At 44.9% G+C, this 23,929-nt stretch overlaps 1 protein-coding gene across 1 annotated transcript; it reads right to left on the bottom strand.

Moving 5' to 3' along the window:
* Positions 1-230: 230 nt before the first annotated feature.
* nucks1a (nuclear casein kinase and cyclin-dependent kinase substrate 1a) lies at positions 231-23,929 on the bottom strand. Its single transcript, XM_080495502.1, has 8 exons — positions 23,681-23,929; positions 16,398-16,444; positions 14,075-14,165; positions 10,350-10,396; positions 10,113-10,262; positions 7,664-7,813; positions 3,589-3,741; positions 231-1,377 (listed from the first exon to the last, which is right to left on the bottom strand). Exons 1-8 carry the CDS (start codon positions 23,695-23,697, stop codon positions 1,118-1,120), a joined length of 915 nt encoding a protein of 304 aa, XP_080351628.1. The 5' UTR covers positions 23,698-23,929; the 3' UTR covers positions 231-1,117.

Genomic DNA, 23,929 nt, shown 5'->3' with positions numbered 1-23,929 from the left:
GCCCGTGGTAAAACCTACTGAGTCTCCGTAACGGTAGAATTCTGCATTTAAAAACAGTTCCACTTGGGCAAGAAGACAGAAATCGACATGGATACTGGTGGTAACCAGGGGGGGGGGGGGGGGGGGGGGGGGGAGATGTGGGCGGGGCCAAGCAGAACAGATCGGATAGGGTAGACTTTTGTTTTTCTTTAAAATCAAGATACATTTTTATTTCTTTTCTTAAAAAACAAACATTACAAAAAAAAAATCTGAATAGAGAATTAGAACAATGAACCAATGGGAGGAAAAAACATTCATTTTTTTTTAACTCTCAAAAGAAAAAACAAAAAAAAACAAACACATCTCTTCTTACATTTTCTTAAAAATGAACAGATTTTAGAGGTGCCTGGCACAAGGGGCTGGATGCTCGAGGGGGTGTGGGGGGAGGGGGAGGGGGAGGGGGAGGGGGGGTTGTCACGCAGCAGGTCATTAGAAAGCATTCAGAAAATGAACAAGAAAAAAATGTCACCAAGGCAGTCGAGTGGACGAGAAACGGCGCAAAAAAACAAAACGACGGGAGGCGTCGCCCTGACCAAACACACGGTTCAAAAACGCGCACGTCTCACTCGGGGAACTCCCACGTTTGCCGCGGTTAATAAAAACATGGCTCCGAGAGGCGACCGCATGGCTACAGAGGGATAAATGTGACGGGAACGGAGCGGCAGTAGCACGGGGAGGGTGACGGAAGCTGGTGAAGCACAGCACTGCGCTCACAGGCTCTGTGAGCTCTCGGGACGGATGGTCGCAAAGGGGGTTTGAACGCGCGAGCCGATTAAAAGTACGAACTCCATGAGAGCGAGAAGAACGCAAAGAGGAGGGGAGGAGGGGGGGAGGAGGGGAGGGGGTTTCACAAACAAGCACATCAGAGTCCAAACCGTTGAGCCAGGCCACCAGGAGGAAGAAGAAAAAAAAATCGAATGTTAGAAAAACTCTAAACGCAGAACAAAAGAGAACATGGGGAGGGAGAGAGAGAGAGAACGAGAGAGAGAAAGAGAGAGGGACAGAGAGAGAGAGAGCGAGAGAGAGAGAGAGAGAGAGAGAGAGACGAGGTGGGTGGGCTTCAACCGTGTACCATCTTCTAGTCGTCTCCAGAGGGCGCCTCTTCTTCCGAGCCGTCCTCGTCCTCCTCGTCTTCCTCCTCCTCCTCCGCTCCCGCCTCCTCCTTCGTCGTTTTGGGGGCCGGGGAGGCCTCTTTCTTCACAGCCTCCTCCTCCTCTTCCTCCAGGGGGCTTTCGGGCTCCTCTTCCTCCTCCTCCTCCTCCTCTTTGGGTGAGCTCTTCTCCACGGTCTTGGTGCTGGGGCGCCCCTTCCCCTTCCCCTTCAGAGGACTGGGGGTCACTGGGGGGGGTTAAAAAAAGAGCTGTTCACACCTTCTGCAGATTATTCAACATTCTCACAAGTTTCAGGGCAGCGGCTAGCTTCAAATTTAGCTACAGCCTCTTTTAACCTTCAGAAAGTCTTCGTCCATGTTTTCTTTCTGAATTGTTGCGGCAGGAACATTTTCACGGAAAAGCATCGGTGCTTCAACCAGCAACATGCCTGTACAGCGAGCCGCTTCAGCTCATTAGCATAGCTTAGCATAAACCTCTCTGACCGGGCCAAGGAAGTAAGGCCAACTGAAAAGTAAAGCTATTGTTGTGCTTCGAGTGTTGAAAAGGTGCTCGGAGTTGCTGAAAACTGAACTTGCTAAAAGCGGCTCCTGCTCCTACTCACCACTACTGTGGTAGCTAGTGGTTGTGCACATGCTCAGGAGCTGACCAATCAGAACAGTTTCCTCCCTGGTGTCATGACTCCCAGTCCATATTCTCTTTGGACTTGGTACTTTTATTTTGACAGTCACCGTAATAACAATCCAAATTGGTGGTTTGTCTACTAGAATGTCTGTGTCCTCCCGTTGTTGTCTGATGCATGTGTGTGTGGCTTCATTACTAAAACAAACAGGACCAACTAACGACTTGCTTAATTACATTGTTTCTAGTTTCTGCCGTTTCTGTGAGAAGAAACATTGTTCCAAAAAGGTTGCTTTTCTGAAGCAAAACACAAAAACGACATTTTCACTGTAAACGTTGTTGTCGTCTAAATGGGGTCTAAGATTCCTCCCTTTTTTCTCCGCTAGATTGCAGATTTTCAAATATTGGATTTGACGCTAAAGTAGTTTTGCGAGTAAGAAGGACGCTCTCCTTCCTTCTACATCTGGCGGTACTTCTAGTTCTCAAATGGCGCGTTTCCATTGCACAAATAGTGCAGGGCTGGAACGGAGCCTTACGGCAAAGCGTAACCGGAGCCAAACCCGGTGCCCATTTCCATTGCAGTAGGTTAAAAAGTAGGCGGGGCTTAGAGCTCCGCAGATATGTGACGTTACAACAGTCGTCTCAGCCGGGCGGAAGATCTGGACCTTATCAATCCTCTGTTGTTGTTTACATCCTCCACTTTGCACTAGTTGTTCAGTTAACTTTGATTTTTTTGCAGCTGCAACTTCCGTGTTGGTCCAGAGAAAGTGAAGCACTGGGACACGGGAGCTGAACCGAGCACCGAGGTCCGTCTCCACACCGCGCTGGTTCTCCGCCACTGCTGGAGGCGAGCCCCCCAACCTGCCCCGGTCTCCCCCTGCCTCACATCCGCTCTTTCACGACCAACACGAAAGTTGCGCAGCAAAGAAAAAAACAAAAAAACAAAAAACCAGCCAGTGCAAAGCTGACCACGCTAACAGCCGGGGATCCACCCAGCTGACATATTAAAATATTGAGGGCGTGGAGTAAACCGCTACCCGAACAGCGACCGCCGTTGGAGCGGTTGTTTCCGGAAAAATCACAAATTGTCGTGGTGGAACCCCGAACCGGAACGGACTGTACCGGTCCGTTCAAACACTTTTTGTGCGGTGGAACCGGGGACTGAAGATCTCAATAGGAAATTCAATGTATCCTGTTAGAGCATCCAGGTTCAAATGTTCTCACCATCTTTTGGATGCAGGTTTTATGAATGAGTTATTGTCCAGGATACACTCAGCAGCCACATCATTAGGTACACCTGATCAAATTCTCCAGAGACTGCATGCACTGTGTGTGTGTCTCCATTGGGAGGAGAACGGAGGAGCGCCCAGTTTTGTTTAATAATAAAGCGGCTTTACAGACAAAAAAAAAAAATGGTCCAGTGCGACGCTACAATAGTCGCGCACAGTGACTTGGACAAGTAACTTTAATCTGATTACTGGTCTGGAAATAGTAATGCCTTAGATTACTCGTTACTGGGGAAAAAAATGATCATATGGGAGTAATGCAGTACGTCAATATAGACCAGAATCTTTCAGGTCCTTGTGGAATCGATGCCACAAAACAAGCTGAAACGAGTGGAGGGGTCCCGGCTGCAGCTGGTGAGGGGTACCTAATGTTTTGTCTGGTGTATCGATGAGAGCGGACAGATAAAACCTGAAATGCAGAAACGAAATGTTCTTTCCTCTCGTTGCAGCGGCATCTTTAATTTGGAGGCTTGGACGTTTTCAAGGTAAAGACTTCTGAGTATCGGGGTGGGGGCTCTGACGGGACGTCTCACCTGTGGCCTTTAGTCTGGGTTTGGGGCTCTTCTTCTCCTTCTTGTCCGGCCGTCCCCGCCGACTCACTTTCTTGCCTCTCTTCTTGGACTGACCATAGTCGCTGTCATCGTCGTCTTCCACCATGAAGTCCTCGTCGCTGCCGGACTCGTCAGCTGAAACGAGACACCCCAACAGGTCAAGAACTCGCCTGCGGACGCTGCCGCCGACCAGGTCTGCAGCCTCGGTGTCGCCGCTGCACCGCCTCCAACAGCTTCAAGCCCCGGTTCCACCGCACCCTACGTGCTGGGGCGGGGCGGGGCGGGAGGCTACGGTACGGGCAAAGCTTCACCCAGGGCCAACTCTGTCGCGCGGTCCCACCACAGAAAGTAGTATTAAAATGTAGGCGGGGTTGTAAACGACTCGGGGACGCGTCGAGCGAAGAACACAGAAGCGGTTGGCGACGGACGGCTTTCCCCCGCCACAAGTCTACGGCGGTCAGTCATTCTCTGTGACACTGCACAAACTTTGTGATTGTGAACAGCAGTGTGCAGCTCCTGTCACTGAGAGGAGCGTCTGCACCCCGGTGAAAGACGGCGCTGTTGTGTCGCGTGCCGACGTTTCGATAAACCCAGTGAACAAAGTAACCAATGAGGGCACGTAAACAACAACTGGAGGGTTTACAGCTGATTAAATAACTAAATACTGCAGGCAAGTCGAAAGCGGTGATCTTCACTACCAATCAGCAGACGGCTGTGCTTTGGCTCCTCCTCACAAACTAGTTCCCCGGTGCCGGGTACCTCAATGAAGGGGTGACAGAAAATCGTAGCCGGGGGAGTCGCGCTTTCATTCTGTACCATCCACAACTTTTACAATTGACAAGTACTGTGTGCAGTAACTGACCTGATACTGGTATCAGTGCCTCTCTACTTAGTACAAAACTTTCTTTCTGCAAATTAACTTTTCGTTTTTGCACTTTGAGCTTGAAATGCGAGACAAGAACGTGCTTCTTGATGCAGTTCTATGATCATTGACTTCCTCAGCTTATCTAGTCCCAACTGACCTGCAGGCGGTGTTGCCAACATTGACTTACCAGCTTTGTTAGTTAGCTAGTAACCTGATTACCTTCAAGATTTCAGAGCACCTGTATAAGCAGCTGTTCTAACTGAGTGATCAGTGGTTTGGTCCTTTTGCAAGACTACAATGTGAAATTTAACTGAGTCAAATGAAGGTTATGAAAGTTGTCTTAAGTTCAAAGATCAACTTGAGTCCTCAGCCGACCTTGGAGTGAGAACACACAAGATCAGAGCGATTCAGATGCAGATACATTCAATTAGTAAAGAAAGACAACTTGACCATGACAAAACATGGAAGAGCTTCTGGTCTTTCTGTGGCGGTGAAACAGCGCCCCCACAGGCCAGGTGCAAACAATGCAGTGAGTTTCTTACTGAATCCAGGCAAATGGATTATTTCAAGTTTAAAAGAAGGAAAAATGAAAAAACAACAACAACCAAAAACCAAAAACTGAGTACCCCTAACAGCTACAAGCCGGGACACAGAAATACAGTAAAAAGGGACACCTATGGACACGCTCCCTTTTTTTACGGCCCCTCTCACATGGCGTGGAAGGATTTCTCAACATGAGTGCAGTTACATCATCGGTACCAGAAAGGCTGGATTTGACCGAGTCTCGCCATTGGAAGGCAATAGACATAAACAACAAATGGTTGCAAAACGTTTATAGTTAAGTTATTAAGGTTCTTGAGTTTTTTTGGGGGGACGTACACTTTTATTAACAGCACAACTCCAGGGGGTAAAAAAAGCCCAAACATCAAGAAAAAGTCATGACAGATAGCCAAAACCTTAAGATTATGTCTTAATTACAATATTAACGGATCACTTAACCCACGTGTCAAACTCGAGGCCTGCGGGCCAAATGTGGCCCGCCACGTGATTTTATGTGGCCCACGAGGGCTGAAAGGTCTGATTGTCTTAGAATAAATACTGTATTGTTCCCAATAGACGCGCAGTGCACCCCTCGGGGCGAGTGTCTGTTAGAAATAATACGGTAATTACATGTGCGTTTGTTGACACGGGAGTGGCTCTGCACTTGTGCAAGTTCCACACCTCCTGACCAAGATCAAAGTTGCTGTCAACTCCTTGCTAAGAGTTACTAGTAGACACTTCCCGAGTCACTTTTAAGCTAAGAATTCCTTGCTGAGGGACTTTTCGCCTCAGATAGGCGCTCCCTGAGACGCTCCGTGAATACGGGCGGTAATGAATGGAGAGTAAAACTAAACCGTTAAATATCTTGGGCTGTATTAAAAATGTGTTTTCATGACAATTATTTTAATATCTATTCAATAAAACTCAGAAAAACTAATTTAATTTATACACAGCTTAAGAATGATTGCACTTACCTCGTTCACATGCTGACTATTATATTATATTGATTTGATTTATTGTTATCTTTTCTGTCCACGCTGGTTCTTTTTACCACTTAAAGTATTATAACGATGTTAATGGAGGACGCGGACGCAGCCGTCATCAATCCCAGTGATTTACCACCGATGTGGGGCAGTGAAAGAACCGTAACGGTCAGACTGACACTCTGTGACGGAGGGTTGGGACAGACCAGGCATCGCCACTGCTGCTGCTCACCTGGAGACAGCCGTCAGTGTTGTGATCACCTTCATCTCAGCGTCTTCATCGGGGTGTTGTTGTTGTCATGTGTGCAAAAAAACTATTTTTTCACACCTTTAACAAACCTGAACGCACAGTGCACGGCGCCACTGATCAAACAGACGGAGAACATCTTTCCTTTCCCTTTCTGTCATCTTGTGTGTTTCAGGAACTCTTACGTAGACTTCTTAAAGTCCTCCTCACTACTTTTAGTGGTTTTCCACCTTAGGAGCACTCCTAGGGCTTAAGATGCTTCCTTATCTTAGCAAGGAAAAATGTTACATTTCGGGGAATTCTAAGATTTTTCTTAAGAGTGACGTCACTAAGAGCTGCTCTTGGCCTGAGGATGTTTCATGAATACGGGCACAGGAATGCCCACCCTGCTCTGGCTTCTCTCCTGAGAACAGACTTTCTGTTTCTGTACCTATAAACGCTCATGAGCCGTGTCTGTTTTCCTGTCACATTTGTGAGGAGAAAATTGGTGCCGCCTCATCATTTTAGAAGGCAGAGCTCATGTGGGAGGGTCAAAGTGAGTGTCACTGCCAGAGGGAGTGGTTACTTCCCTGCATGATGTCATGAAGGGAGAATATATGATTTGTCAGGATGAGCACACGTTCACTGATAAGTAGAGCGATACTCTGAAATCTAAAAATATGGATAATGGTGGCGTCTCATTTGTCAAATTGTCTGGAAGATCTGAAATCTCATATATATATATATATATATATATATATATATATATATATATATATATGACTGTAGTCCACTTCTCTTCCAAAAACGGTATGATCAGCAATAAATAAACTAGGATCAGCAGTTTACATTTTATTTGCAAAGAAAGTTTTGAAAGTTTTATTAAGTCTGTATTGTCCATTGTCTGGGATCAAAGATTAATTGTGGGGGTCATAAAGCTGTTTTCACTTTAAGGGTTGTTACTTTTTTTTGTTTTAAAAATAGACGAGTCACCATTTAATTCATTTATGTTGCAAAAACTCTACGTTTTAGCAATTGCATTATAAGTGTAACATTTATTTGCAAATCTTTGTTTTGAGAAACTAAACATTTGTCAAAGTGTGCAGCAGGAGAAAAGTGGTTGAGGGTCACGATTGGACAAGAAAAGCGACTCGCATGGTATATTAAATAGTTTGGGGCCTAACCACTCATTCATTTGTGAAGAATATTGAAAATGACATGCATGTATGCACTTCTCTGAAAATGTAAAAAAAAAAAATATATATCTACACAAAATCTATCAGAATCTCACACCGATGCCGGATCCGCCCCCTCCCCAATTACGTCATCAGGTTACCACCTGGGAAATGTAAAGCTGGAGTGTGGAACTCTTCACCAGCAGAGTTGTGAGTGACCTTGCAGAGGTTCCATGCATCTCCTGTAAGGTGTGTGTGCTGTACGTACGGTCCATGTATGGCTCTTCTGGGTCTTCGTGCTCCTCGTCCTCGCTCCCGCCGTCTCCCAGCAAGATCTCTCTCTGTTTGGACACGGCCTTGGAGGCCGCCTGGCGCACTGTACGCTTTCGACTCACTTCCCTGTCGTCATCGCTGTCATCTGAACGAGAAGACGTGCACAGTTACTGCCGACGTTCAGAGACGGGGGAACAGGGCTGCGTGGTTCCTGCTGCTGGCAGAGGGAACCTGAGGGGGTGTGGCCTATTTTAGGCTCCTAAATGATGCCTATGTGGCTGCCATGTGAACACATGCAGGCTAATTATTCATCTGAGCGTTGATGCGGTAAGAGCAGAGGCAGTTATTTTTAATTATGATCAATCGTAATACTTAATGCCACCAGCCTAATGTAACCCTGAATTAAAACCCTTTATTGTTGAGTGGAGAAGTTGTTTTGATCGGACTACAACCTGAGCAGCATGAATCAGCTGCCACTCAGAGTGTCGCAGTGTCGGGAGGAAGCGACTCGATCCGTCTCGGCCGGCTGGAGAAACGAGGTCAGAGTACGCTAACCTTCGGTTCTGCCTGTTTCCAGTCACACATCCTCCAGCTGGACTCAACACATTTAAAACGACACAGAACAAACCCTCCAACAACAGTATAAAAAACAAAACAAAACCCTGAGTCCTTGTTGATATTTAAACTATTTATTCGACCTTTAACAGCTCATTAATTGACAAATTCCATGTCATCTGATATGGACTGAAGCTGGAGTTCTCCTGGGTTTGTGCTCCAGGCTGGTTTGGTTCAGGCCTAGTTGCCAAGCAACCAGAGCTCAGAGTCTGTCAATCTTCTGGTCTGATGGATGTTTTGGAATTTTGACCTGCGTCTCTGAGAATCCATTACTGACATTAGGAAATTAGCTTTCACACTTAGAGGAGAGGGAAAGTTAAAGAAAGGGAGCTTTTCTTCCCATTGTCACATGTTTATGATGATGTTAATGTGTGATGACGGTAAGTTTACAGTGAAGATATATTCGGTGAGGAATTGTATTGGGGTGACGCCTCCTTCTGTTCACCCCGTCTCTGCTGTGAGTTACTCAAGTGCAGCAGCATCCCAAACTAAAATGCCCAACATTTTGGAGCATTTTACAACAAATGTGCAAATAAAATGATTTTCAGAGCCGATCTCTGAAGTCACATGATCCTACACTCATTGCTTTCTCTGTATATTTCAGCTTCTGAAGCCAGTGGTTTTCCTGTGACTGTTACAAGAATTTCTTCAAATGTTCTCCAGAGAACCAGCACCAGTCTAAACAGAACACAACTTTCTAAGGAATGATCCTTTAAAAAGACCCAACGTATTATAAATGCTGGAGATCATTTCTGTACATTGCTGTAACATATTTCACATCAGATTTGCGAGGCCATGACAGGAGTATGAATAAAGTGTATCTGACGCAAGAAGATGGATGATTAGACTGAGAAGATGTGAAGAGAATTCTACCAGTGACGTACAGGAAGAACTGGGACAGATGGACGTGCAACCCACCGGACTCCAAATCAACACAACCGGTTTGGATTAAGATTGTTCAGACTTTGTACCTTTTACCATTAAACACTTTCTCCTGTTTAGTCTTGTTGAGTGGTTATTGAGGATGGGCCGATTAAAGGACGAGTACAAGTACTCACCTTTACTGGCCAATAGGAGTACAGATAAGAACACTTGAACATGCCATCCATCCAGCCCTGTTCAGAGGTGCAGGGCACTGGATCCCAGCGTACACCTTCCACAGGCCGCCAGTCCATCACGTACAATAAAGCCTCATTCACACTCCCTACAGAACCTCCATGTGAAGGCTTTGTGTTGCAGCGGCTCACTTCCCCACAGCCTCTGTGTCGATGCTACATCACATCCAACAGCCGAGAAGGTTTCAGTATACCACTGTGTGTACGGTGCCGTGCAGCATAGCATAGCATAGCATCCATCGAGGCGCTGCACTATGTGTACTGTTGACGACGGGCCGAGGTGGCTGTGTGTCACCACACACTGTTAATGAGTGTCTCAGTCAGACTTTAATCACACGGAGCGTCACTGTTGTGTGACCCCCCCCCCCCCCCCCCCCCCCCCCCCGAGTAAAACCCTCCAGACCCACTGGCCAGTTAAACTCCCGAGTGACATCGGATAATTCTGCTGGTCAAAACGTCTCTGGTGACGAAGTTGCACGAAATGTATTTCTCCTCCCCTTGATATTTTGGCCGAATTAAATTTAGACATTGGTGTTTCTCTGTTGTCCTGCTGCTGACAGATGACATCATGTAATACTCGTCGGATTGTATCGGTGAGTATAATACCAGATACAGGTATCGCTGCATCCCCAGTGTGTGTCTCGTCTTTCATCACTGGCACTTATCAACGTAAATATATGGGTGAGAGTTAAAACTTTGAAAAGTGATAGTTACCTGTGGCCCGTTTCCTCTTTGGCCCCCTCTTGCTGGGCTTCTCCACCTTGGCTTTCTTTCCCTTTTTCCCCTTTTTCTCTTCATAGTCGCTCCCGCCATCTTCTTCCTCCTCCTCTCCGAACTCGTTGTCCTCGTCGCTGCCAAAGTCTTCTGCAAGTCGACAACAAAAACACGACCCGGTGAGCGAGGGCCCGGCAGTCCTCTGGTGCGACTTGGTACGAAGGGGGCGGGGCTTACCTGCCGAATCATTTTTGGATTTGGAAAGCTTGTCATCAGAGTCCTCGCTGCAAAAAAAGGAGAGGAAATAAATCTCATTACACCGTTTAGAGATTATTCATTTAAGGCAAACCTATTGATCACAAATATTTCAGAATGTCTCACTTTCACACCTTTTCACTGAACTCCGATCAAAGATTGATTACATACCATTGAGGACCATCCGTACTATTTTCAAATGCAAACAGCACTCTGAATGTGACCAACTCCAAGTCTGAAAACCTGATCAAAAGTAGAAGATGCATTGCCAGAAGGTTGAAACGGCACCAACTGGGGATGTGGCCGATCCAATCCAGTATCGGCATTGGGTTCCGGTACCAACGTAATTCACAGATCGGAAATTTTCCGATAAAACCGGCCGAGATTTCTGATCCATGAAGCCTCGTCTGTGCTTTACTGTTGCTGAAATGACTCCACGAGTGTTTCCCTGCCGGCTGCTTTGCTCACTAGCTGCAAATGGATTTCCTGAATGGAGGCGGGTCTTAATGAGATGTGGAGTCATGAGTCAGGAAATCCATTCCACAGTTTTCAGCCAGCGAGCAGGTGAGTATCACTCTGGCTGTCCAACTAGTCATGATAACATGTCGCCGTTTGGAGGTATGTTACGCTCAAAGCACCGCAAAGCAACACATCGGCATGGATGTTTGCAAAGCCGTTGTGTGGCGAGGCGGTCGCTCCGCTCTGTTCCGCCAGTGGCCAAATGGACGGCCAAGATCAGACATGCTGTGGTCTGGATGAAGAAGCCATCATGGCAAAGATTGTGCTCAAAGAGAAACAAACAATCCTCAGTAAGTTATCCCTCAGCGTTTGTCTCACAGAACAGCTAATCAATTAGTGCATAACAATAATAAAAAAAATCTAATTTCCTGTGATTTTCTGTTCATGTCACACTGTGGATCTGCCTCAAGCAAGCCCCGATCCTTGATGTTAGGATGCGTTGGAATTCCCTCTCCATGACGACGGAACAATTCTGCCAGCAATTTCCTGACATTCGGGCAGCCGACCATGATGACCGTCTGAAGAAGCCACTGGAGAGGCACCGGCTTGTTCGACTGACAGATGAAGAGTTCAGAAGGGGAGAGGAGTTCTTTATCTGATGCAAGTGTTAAAGTACACATCCACACTCGGCATTTCATCTGAGACAAGTCCGACACGCAGTCCGATCCTACCAACTCTGAAGAAACTTGAGACTCAGTACACTGTGAAAGAACAAGACACAGTTTTTGCATCCACCCTTAAGCGGGCTGCCTGGGGACACATGTCAAAGTGGTACCAAAATGATGACGACAGAGGTTTTCTGGAAGAGGCCACTGCAGTACACCCACGTTTCAAATACTCTGTGGAGGACAGAACTGTACGGGAGCAGGTCGAGGAGAAGATGATGGCAGGAAAGTCGACTGAGTCTGAGCAGCCAACAGAGCAGCAGTGTGAAGAAGATGGTGTGACACTGTCAGAGGGCGAGGGCGAAAGACAGGAGAAGGAGAGTGAGGAAGGGGAGAATACGCCCCCTCCCTGCAAGATGGCTAAAAAGTCTCCACTGGAGAAGCTTTTTGCTCATGAAGATAACCTGAAAATTGAAATCCTGTCGAGCAGAACCACGTCCATCCGTCACCGAACGGAGACAGAGCTGAAGATGTACCAAGAGACACCACCCCTGCTGATGTCTGATGACGCTGCCACCTGGTGGTGGAACAACAGAACCACGTGCTCTTCTCTATCACAGATGGCCTTTTCGTATTTGTGTGTTCAGACATCCTCAACCCCGAGTCAGAGGGTTTTCTCCACTGCTGGAGACGCCGTTTGTGCAGAGACATCACACACTTTGTGGTTTTTAAAAATTTTTTTTATGATTTTGTTTTTTGGTTGCGAACAGCTAAAATACACTGAATAGACTTCAAGATGCATTTTACCCCTCAGGGCTGCTTGGACATGATATATGTGCAGAATGTGCACCATGGGATGCACTTTATTTTTATTTCATTTTATTTCTCAGGGATATCTACTTTCATTTTCCAGAGCTTTATTAGCATCTTCAAGAAAGTCCAGTCTCGCCTCCTTGTGTCTAAACTTTACGTATGACTGCTTTGAAATCTACAGAGATTGAAAGACACCAAATTTTCCTCTCAAGAAATTCAGATTTTATGAAAACATTTGCTAGGAAAAATGTGGATGTTGAGTTGTTTCTAGATAAACTCTGTCAAAAATTATACAATATCATGTCAATATGTCAATCAAACTGTGACCACTTAACCTGCATGTCCTGAGTGTCCTACATGCTAACATGTGCTACATGAATGAGCTAAAATGATAAGGTGTGGTTTGTGGACTAGCTAATGTGCCAATATGTGCAACATAAACGAGCTAACATGCTAACGTGTGGTTTGACGAATCGCCCACATGCTAATGTGTGCTGCATCAATGCTAATGTGTGGTTTATGTACGACCTAATGTGTGATACGTGTACTAGCCAACATGCCAACGTGTGGTTTGTGGAACAGCTAACATGCTGCTACACATCTGCTACATAAACGAGCTAAAATGCTAATGTGCCAGATGACATTGCCAACTACAGCTACATCCAGTGTTGCATCATTCACACCAAAAAATTACGCAATACCATTTCAATCAAACTGACCACTTAACCTGCATGTCCTGACTTTCTAAATAAAAGCCCCGAACCCTTTCAAAATAAAAATCCTTGTTTATCAAAATGAAAAAACGTCATCAAAGTGGATGTGACATTGTGAGCCAAGATTGGGCGGGTCCCGACGGGCCAGCATCTTTAATGTTTTTTGAGGTTTTTTTTCCTTTTATCACTGGTGTCCTGGGTAACTTATGGGTTTTTATGGGATAGACAAAAATAAACCTCGACTTCAGCTTATACCAAATTCAGCTACAGAAATTGAAAAAGAAAAGAAAAGAAAAAACAAAAACGTGTGCGCGATCTTTTAAGCACTATAAACTGAATACACAAAAGTACATTTTTGCACTGTAACTGTAACCGAAATAAACTATTCATTCACTCACCATTTCCACCAACACGAGTGAAAGAAGTGAGAGAATGTGTTGCGCTCAGGAGTCCAGTGAGTTCCAGGGTGGTGCAGTGTAGGCCGCCACCGGTGGAATTAGTCACTGTGCACCCAGACCCAACTCTGTCGTGTGGTTCCACCGCGGGGAGTACGGTTACAATGTAGGTGGGGTTGTAAACGGCTGCGGCACCACACAGGTGAGTGAGATCACTAATCGACAGGAAACGCGGGACCACCACATTTGGCGCGGCACTGCTCAGGCACCTTAAGACAAATGTCCAAACTGTTAATTGAACTCTGCCCGTCTGCCCACAACATATTCCCCAACTTTATCTTTCTGCATCTGCTTCTTTGGATTTGCGCTGTTCACTTTGTTTACTACCCAAAATGCACTGCGCTCTACATCACTGGTTCTCGCTCGGTCCACTGGCAGTGACTGATGCGAGACCCACGTTTTCAAGTGGACCAGAGTCCAGGGGACTTTGGACACCGGGACGAACAGCGCGGACTTTCCCTGTACCGGTGTGAAAGCACCCTTGGTTGCACGTTTTTCAGTTAAGTCGTTTATGACGACGACAAAGAGAACAAAGGCTAATCGAGGACCACCGGCAGAGCTGAGGTCAATCGTGTGTCCTCCGTCCTCCACTCAGAACTCACCTGTCTTCCTGTGAGTTCTTTGACCGCTTGTGCTTGGGCTCACGAGGGGCTGCGCGCACCTTCTTAGGCTTGTTGTCCCCATACTCCTCTTCTGCAGGAAGAAAAAGGACAAAAGACCAGCTTTAAAAGTCTTTCATGCTTAACGGGCATGAAACTGGAATGAAGACGGTTAGAAAGGTTTTCACTGGTCAGTGTTGAATTAACGTCAATGTCCTTCTTAATTCTCTGAAATACAATAAACATTTGGAGTTGTGGTTATCCGTTTTCTTTGTCCGGCCCACTTGAGGGGGACTTGGCTGGTACGTGGCCTCTGAACTAAAATAAGAGTGACACCTTTGCTAGAAAGCACAATGATATCTCCTCTTCGTCTTCCTATATCAGGACTTTTAGGTTGGTGCGGTGGTTACTGTTCCCCGGATCAAGTCCAGGTAGGAGCTTCTGTCATGGGTTTTCATGACCTGGTTTTCTCCAAATGTTCATCTTGCAGCGTGAGGCTGTTTACGCCACAATGTTTCAGGTGAAGACGCGTTGTTTTTGTGTCTTCATGTAAACGTCTTCATTGCACTGTGGCATTTTGCAGGCGTGGGCTTAACTTTTTTGCTCAACTTCCACACCGACTTTTCAAATATGAGAGATGGGCCGGGTCAGAACCAAACGCAGTGGTGGACCGTCAGGGCCTGCAAAGCTTCTCTGCAGGACGAAGAAAATGATCTGACTTACAGACTCATGTTGATTATAATTTGGCCATGAATACTTATTAAATCATTTGAATTTGGTCTGTCCGCTTCTTCTCACAGCTTCTCCCCTGCTGCGCTGCTTCCACACACACGTACTTCCATATTAAAGTTTTTAACCAATCACATTTTAGCCATCATGTGTTGCCGGGTAAAGAAATCTGCCTGAGGCCTTCGCATTCAATTCTGCAGGCGTCTGCAGCGTATAAGTGTCGTCACACTGATGCCTCAACCAATCAGACTTTGACATTGGTAAGTCAGGGCCTGCTAGCAGGCCGAGGCTAACATCAGTGTTTTCATGCCCTCCGATTGGATGTTCACTCTCCAGCACTCGCTGGCTGCATCTGTAGTGAGCTGCACAAACAAAAATATAGTTGTGTTGATTTAATAGCGGTTTTGTCAACCTATGCTGGCTAAAGGAGGAGATAAAAACATTTGGTTGCAGATTTATTGTCGAATCAATTTTGAAAATTCAGAGCGTTCTTATCATGGCCGCTAGACAAAACACTTCCGGGGTTCAGGAAAAGTCCATAGATAAGGAGTTTGGAGGGACATTTCGGACGTACCCCATGTTTGGTCACAGCCATAAGACGCCACCTTGTGCAACAGGACGTGGGGAGATGTGCACAAAACCTCAACACGCAACACATTCCGACATGCGTAGGGGTGCGATGCCCGTTCAACACGGGTTGCAGCTTCAATTTCATTTATTTTTTGTAAACTTTACTTAGTAGTAGCTATTTATCTGTACATACTGTTCCTTTTTTAAAGTTAATTCTAAGTTTAGGAACCAGCAAAGTAAGCTTTTCATTGTACAGTGTAAATGTCTTCATCTATACATCTACAGATCCTTGTTCAAATGCCAGGTTTTTGGGATGTAAAAAAACAACACCAAGAGAAATAACTTCAGGCTTGAGTCTTGCCACCCTTCCCCGTAGCCCAGACATATGAAGAAGATGGGACTCTCGGCACCTTGACCAGTTTTCTTCTCGTCTTATCAATTTTGGACGGACGTCCTGTTCTTGTTGAAGTCACTGTTGTGCTAGATTCTGTCCACTTGATGACGACTGTCTTCACTGTGCTCCACGTTAGATTTAATTCCTTGGAAATCCTTTTGTACCCTTCACCTGACTGATATCTTTGAATCATGAGATCCCTCTGAAGCTTTGGAAGCTCTGCGTGGACCATGGATTGTGCTGGAAGGTGTGGCTACAGAAATGTCAGGAAAAGCCTACGAGAACAGCCCAACGTTATTTGAGATTAATCAAAGGCACTTGGTGACAGGTGTGTGCCCACTTCAATTTAACATGAGGTTGAATGTAGAATGAGGGTGAAATAAGAGGGCGTGCACACTTGTGCAACCTCATCATCTCAGTTGTTTGTTTACTTCACCTCCCTGAAAGGTTTTCAGTTTGTTTTTTCAATTGCATTGTCCAGGTTATAGGTCACGTTAAGGGTGGAAAAAGTTGTAAAATTATTTATACGAGGGTTATTTTTTTTACATCACAAAAACCTGGCATTTGAACAGGGGTTGTGTAGACTTTTAATATCCACCGTCTTTAATATCATGAAGATTAGAAACCTCTTACCTCCATCAGACTCGTTGAATTGTGAGTAATTCACCACTTTTCTGTTCCTGTGAAAAAGAAAACACAGAATTACTTCAATGTTGTCATGATATTAAACAGTAACTGTAACTGAAAAGAGCCACAGACCCCCGATACGTTATGGTTGCTGATGTGAAGAGAAGCTGGAATATTTGACTTTGAATATATCCTTTGTTACTTCACATTATTTGATTTAGGCAGTGTTGTGAGATATATTTCCTTTTATTAATTTGATATTCTACACTATTTAGCCTGTTGAGAGCCTTAATGGTTTCAATCTGTTAAAGATTGTATGACTAATGGCAGGTCATTTTAATGGTTTTTCTGTTGTTTCTTGACTGAATAGTTGCTGCATTGTGCCTGCAGGCTTTTTGTATTTATTTTTCCCTCTTGAAAAAGTAGAAGCATGCTTTTGTGTAAATGAAGGTGATTTTATGGTCGTCTCTGAGTTTGGAGAGAAACCAGTGTCCCAGTAATCCTCTGGTTTAGCTTTCGCTTGCTATTTTGTTACCGACTTCTCTGGTGCACATGGCTTATTTGCATACTGTAGTACTGACTCTAACGCGAGTTGAAAATGAAATTCATCTGCAGAACGAGATCATTTCATCTGCGAGGCTCTCGAACCGTTGTGCTGCAGTTTAGCTGCGTGGGATATAGAATTTAGAAGTGGTTTTCCATTGTTTTTATCACACTTTTCATCACATTGTAACCAACTTCACTTCCAGGTCTTGTATGGGGTTGTGACTGCAGGCCGAGGTCTGCATGAGGCTGAGTTGCTCCACTATTTTCTACCAACAGAGCTTCTTTATAATGAAGCAACACTTTTGGTTCATCGGCAACTACAAAAACTACATACTACTGTAAATGAAAGCCTGGGATTCTTTAGACATAAAACGTGCCTTTTAATGGCTCCGTGTGAAAGAGAACTTTTGTTGTTAATCAGTGTGTTTACGCAGGTTGCCATTGGAAACGGCTTCAGAGCTGCGTTCTATCATTCTACACTTCCATTCCTGCTGATGAAGAATTTGATTCAGACGCGTTGAGAAAAAAAGTGAAAGGAGCAGAAACTCACAATGTACAGGTACATCTAAAAACTAGTAGATCATGAAAATGTTCACTACTTTTTGTCACTCGTTTCAGAAAGTCAAACCCATATAAGCTCATGACGGAGTGAAATATTCCAAATCTTTATTTCTTGAAATTTTGAGGATTATGGCTTACAGATAATGAAAACCGAAAATTCAGTGTCTCAGCAAATTAGAATATTAAAAAATATATATTTTAAAGGGGACATATCTTCTCAGAACATGGGCAGAACGCCGGCAGCCAGAATCGTGTACGCACCGTGCGTACAATTGTTTCTGTGGGTTGTGAGGTGATCTTTTTTATTCCTTTCTATGATTACATGGAGGTTCAGGATATTCTCCTGTCTGCTACTAATTATGATTATTAGTAGAGGATCATTAAATTATCCGATCTCAGTGTGGCATGCACATAGTTAAAGTCAGAGTCACTCAGGTTGGTCTGAATAGTCATTTATTTGCTGTTAAAACAGCACATTTCTTTGTAAATGAAAATATTCAGTGCAGCTGATGAACATATTCAGACACACAATATGTTTTACTAACATTCTGAAACGTCCTGCTGCAGCAGCAGAGTCACAACTTCTTCAGGAGCTTCTCCTTCTGGGTCACATTCTGGTTATTATTGGTTGAACGGCGTGATATGTTGTGTGAACAAAAGTCGTGTGATATGTCCCCTTTAAACAAAAATGCAAATCTTCTGAAAAGTATGTTCATTTCTATGCACTCAGCACTTGGTTGGGTCTCGTTTTGCATGAATGACTGCGTCAATGCGGTGTGATGTGGAGGCATTGGTGGCACTGCTCAGGCCCTGAACCAGCGTTTGGTACCTCTGGCACTGTGAGCAGCTGCCAAGTCCTGCTGGAAAATAAAATCGGCATCTCCCTAAAGCTTGTCAGCAGAAGGAAGCGTGAAGTGCTAGAAAGTTCCCTGCGTTGACTGTGGACTTCAGAAAACACAGTGGAGAGACACCAGCAGAGGACTTGTCATCACAAACTGCAGGCATCTCACACTGGACTTCAAGTACCGTGGATTCTGAGCCTCAGCCTCTTCCTCCAGACTCTGGGACCTGGATTTACAAATGATATGCAAAATGTACTTTTAATCTGAAAAAAAAAGGACTTTGGACCACTGAGCAACAGTCCAGGGGCCTCATTGATAAAGCTGCTGAAGCACCAAACAGGTCCTGAAAGATGAGTACGCCACTTCCAACGCAAAGTTTGTGATTTAAAAAAATTAACTTTGCGTACCAGTAGGCAAACTTTGAACCTTGAGCAGCACATTGTGGAGACGGGGAACCTGGTAGTGCTGATTGTGAGGTGGAGAACTGAAGCCAGGTTCATCTCAAAGTTTAACGTCTTCAAATATCAGAATTGTAGATCCACATAATCATGAACAGCCAAGCTGCAGTGTTCTAGATGTTGCTTTAGTGGAACGTTACTACTGGATCAGCACCTTGTTTTGTTAAACTTTCATCTTCAAGTGACACAGAGGATAGAACTGACTGATTATCAATTGTGACAAAGTGTAGAAATCAGTGTCATTTCAGAGTAAACACATAAACAGTGCGGTGACGGTCGTGAGTAAAGCTGCAGTGTGGAGAGCAACACTGACCGACTGTCTCCAGTTGGGGACGCCTGTTCCAGCTGCTTTTATTAGAATTTACAGCAATAATGTACAAATATACTGAACTGTATGAACACGGTACCAAAGTGAGTCTCTGGGAAAGGTTCATGAAAAAAAGAACTGCAATGGATTCACCGTGGGATACATGTATATTGCTTATTTTATATTTATACATATTTGATCCGCGACACATTTTAACATATTTTTACGTTATGGCTGTAAATCCCGATAAAAGCCGCTCACTTTTTGGCACAACACCGGTACGGCCATGTGCTCGGGAACGACCTCCTCCTCCTCCACCCTACACCTACACCTCTCGAGTGACAGGACTGAACAAAGTCCACTGAGCCTTTTCACCATCCCTGTTCAAACATGTAATTCATACATTTAACATACAGATAAAAGTGAGCTTCACCGGCCTGCTGTGGTCTCCACCAACACTGCAGTGAGCTCTGGTGCTGGACCCATGATGTCACTCTCCTCTGACCTCCACCTTCAGATCAGACTCTTCTCCTCCACCTCTGTGACTCTCACACGGCGGTGACGACGTCCAGCCAGTCAATTACTTTGTTATTATTAGTGATTCCACTACTTGTGACACTAAATAAGATCATCTCCTGACCTCCACCTCCTCCGTGACTAGTTCACTCTGTAAAATTCCTTGTTTTTCTGTCAGGATTTATCGTCGAATGACGGCGATCAACAGGCCGATTGAGATGTAAAAATATTGAGGTACTTTCCATTGACCATTTATGGTAGAAAGTGGGCGTGTTGAGGGCGGGAGATGAACCGTCAACCTTCCTGGTAGATTGTGATTCACAAAAGGAAAGTGTGTACAGATGTCCGTGTGCACGGTTTCATTGATCCCAAAAAATTTTTGGCACACGCCATTTTCAGTTTTTGGGCGCACCTGTTCAGTAGGGATCCTCTGCAAGGTTTTATAAATGAGTCTTTTTCTCCACAGCCCAGGTAAGAGGCTGCTGAAGTTGTCACTAGTTCAAGAGACAAGCTTGGGGCTTAAAAATAAGCCTCAAGCTTATTTATGCATTATTATGTTTGGGTTTTTTTCACACTAAAGCAGGAAGTACGTGAAAAAACAATAATGGCGTGACGAGGAGACGCAATGTTTTGTCAGTCTTTGTTCTGCATCCAAGGTGCAGGCCAAATCAGACGGAGAGACCCGGATCAAACCCACGAATACAATTCAATTCAACTTTATTTATACAGCACCAAATTATGGATAGGGGCCGATCTGATCCAGTATCGGTATCGGGTTCCGATACCAACGTAATTCACAGATCAGAAATTTCAAAAACACCGGAAAGCCTCAACGTGGATGTTTGCAAAGCAGTTATACAGCGAGGCGGCGCTCTGCATCCAGGCGTCGCCGTTTTAAAATAGCAGCTCCCTCCAAACACTGGATCAGATCGGCCATCCCAACTGTCATATTTTGCTCAAATAGCACCACACTGCATCGCCACAAGAATTACGGAAAAAATGTGAATGTCAAACAACTGCTCCTGTTTCAATAAAAATGTCAACAAACAAAATAAAACAAACAGAACAGGTCTGGTTAAAATCCAAACTGTTATGTGGAAGTAAAAATAAAGCCTCATACAAAAAACATGAATGCCTAATATTTAAATGTCTTCATTGGAAGTCACATCACAATGGGATGATTTCATTTTACTTATCAAGTATTCTATCAATCATTAGGGGGATTAATCGGATCGGAAAGTTTATTTAATTCCATTAAAGTACCTGAGCTTAATTTAACAGTAATACATGACAGAGAAAATACTAAAAGTCAGTCAAATGAACAACCAATTTAATTCCTCACAAAAGAAACATTTCTATTCTGCTTTTTTCTTCTTTGAAGTGTATAAATCTGGCTTTGATGACCTCAGAGAAAAACCCTGGGAGAATCTAACAACAACTAAATTCCTACTCCAACAAACGCACGTGTTGCATCAGTGTATGAGGGACGTAAAGCACTAATTAGATGAGTAAAATGATGAGAACGGGGGGAAAAAAATCAATGCCGAGGCACCCGGCGGTGTAGGGTCCTACACCCACGCCTCCTGTCAGCTTCCTCCATGTGAGTGTAAGCCCCCCGCCCAGGAGGACCAGACAACTCTGTGACACACGTCTCCACCGACCTGCCTGGGACACTCCGGGGACTGGCCGGCCCCCGGGGGAAACGGCGCCGCATTACCATTGAGCATTCCGCGCTGCGCTTTACAGTGGAAGTGAGCCTGCTGTTAGGGCTGCTCGATTACAGAAAAAAAATCATAATCACGATTATGTCTTTGAATTTGGAACCGCACTTATTGAACATGTTGAAAAATAAGACTCCTGTTAAATATCTAAAAATATCTTGTAATGTAGTAGTAACAAAATAAACAATTGTACTGCACTCCATCTTTTGAAACCAAGAAATAAAATACAATAAGAGATAGATGTACTTCAATAAATAAGTCCAACATGAATACTTTGATAAATTGGTCCATTCACACAGACTTCTCAGAAACGCTTTTCTTTTCACTAATGTTTTATCTCATCTCTCCAATGGAACAACAAAACTACTTCCGCTCGGAAACCCTGCCTCTACAAAATAAAGTTCCCCACAGTAGCTGGGTGAGTTATGACCTTAGCTGATCACCACAGTGGGGAACTTTATTTTATAGAGAAGCGGGGTTTCCAGTCAATAGTATTTTGGTGTTACACTGCGCTGCGCTCTCATGTTGGAGAGAGAGAAGAAGAGTAACTAAGAAGTGTGTATTAATGGAGAATAAAGTTCGTAATTCCTTGCTGAACACGTTGCCTCCGACTCCCGTTCATTGGCTCTACAACATTATCCCTTTTCCACGATTATATGAATTTTGAGATCATTTACAGCCAAAATCGTAATCACGATTAAAATTAGATTACTTGAGCAGCCCTACTTGATGTCTACCAAGTAGTGAATTAAATGAAACCTCAAGGGAGAGAAGTTCCCCAAAGCCATTTTAGTAATCAAATTACCCGAGGAGTCATTTTACCGAGATTGCATGTTTTCAGAATATTGTGCTGTTCTATTCGTCTCAAGATAAAACGCAACATTTTGATAAGAGTAAAGTATTATATTAAGCAAATGTGCGATTACTGCATGTTAACCTAATATCGTGCTGCTTAATAAGCAAAGTCTTGCAATAAACTGCAAGATTTTAACAGTAGAATAGCCCGATATTAGGTAACCGTGTAATAATGCATATTATATAGAATAGTGTTGTATTAGCAAAGTATTATGGAAAAAAATGCAAGATTTTAATAGAATGGCACAATAGTAGGTAAACATGAGATATTCCACATTTAGCAAATAACCCATTATTGTTGCATTTTAGTAAACTGCTGGACATGGATTGTACAACAGCCCAATGTTAAATCAGGCAAAGTCTCACAATAGACCGCAAGCTTTGGAAAAACATATGCTTACATGTTTTTGTGATTCTGTGCCGTTCTACAAAAGTCTCAAGATGAACGGCAAAATTTGGATTGTACAACAACTTAATATTACTATACTAGCCAAAATGCCATTCTATTTTAAGTAACAAGTAGAACAGCATATTAATAAAATATTAGGTAAACATGTGATTATTGCACGTTAGGCCAAAACCCTAATCGAATCGAAATCTCGCGATAAACTTCGAGACTTTGGGGGGAAACGGGGGTTAAATGTTGTCATGAGCCATCTCCCTGGGCCCTGTGTGTGTGTGTGTGTTCTCCTGCCGAAAGGAAGGGGTGTGTGGCGGCTCTCCGGGGCCGGCGGAGGGGGCGTGTGTGGCGGCTCTCCGGCCCGGGGTGTGTGTGTGTGGCGGCTTTCCGCCTCTACGGACATCAGCCGGCCGTTTTCATTTACCGCCAGGTGCTTGAAATGTGGACGCAAACCGCGATATCCCCCCCCACTTTTTTTTTTTTTGGTTTACGAATATCGTCGAAAATGCGTGAAACGGTGTAAAAAATGTGATGCATTGGCGACGAGCCTCAGTCTGCGCGGTAACAGGCCGCCCCCTCCTCCCCTCCCCCCCGCCCCCAGTTTCCCCCCCCCCCCTCCTCGTTTGCGGGCGAGGGGTGTTAGCGTGTCGAGAGCCTCTCCTGGATGAATGGGGTGGCCATATTCTCATTCGCAGCCAACAACTGTTCCCGGGCCCGGCTGGAGCGAAGCCGCGAGCCGCCGCCGCCGCCGCCGATTAAATCACGCCCGACTCCATTTTTCTCTCGGCCTCCGCGAAGCCGCCAACAAAGCCCGTCACGTTTGAAACGAGACACGACGCGGCGGAGCTCGAGCAGACATGGCGAGCCGTACACGCCGCTGGGATCCATGTTGGAGAGCGACGCTGCACACACGAGAAGGAGACGCGCGCGCTCTCTCGCTCGCTCTCCCCCTCGCGCACACACATTATTTTTTTCCATGAAATAAACATTCGTCCGCTCATAAAAGACAACGTGGTGGAGGGAGACGCAGCGTGCTGCGCGCTAAGTGAAGCGGCGGTGCGAGGACGGGTTTAGCACACCTACCTCACGGGTCTGGACATTTTGCAGGAATACTGAGGAGGTAAGGATGGATAAGAAAAAAAGAAAGTGTAGATTCCCGCTCTGCAAAATACCCAGGGGGGGAGAGCGAGGGTGACGCACAACTCCGACGTCCCAGCTCACGCGTGAAAATAAAAGTGCGGCCGCGGCTCGTGCTCCAAACGCAAATATTCTTTATTTTTTACCTTCAGCTTCAAAATGGTGAATAAAACAAACTGAAACTGCAGCCTGTGT

The sequence above is a fragment of the Blennius ocellaris genome (assembly GCF_963422515.1).
Source record: "Blennius ocellaris genome assembly, chromosome: 4".
Lineage (NCBI taxonomy): Eukaryota > Metazoa > Chordata > Actinopteri > Blenniiformes > Blenniidae > Blennius > Blennius ocellaris.
This window is presented reverse-complemented; position numbering and strand designations above follow the sequence as displayed.

Bases quoted from the DNA above. Each gene is read 5' to 3' on its own strand.
- nucks1a (XM_080495502.1), bottom strand. The intron at 10,397-14,074 runs GTGAGTTCTGAG...CTTTTTTTGCAG, and splicing joins AAGAACTCACAGGAAGACAG to CGAGGACTCTGATGACAAGC. The intron at 1,378-3,588 runs GTGAGACGTCCC...AACCCCCCCCAG, and splicing joins ACCCAGACTAAAGGCCACAG to TGACCCCCAGTCCTCTGAAG.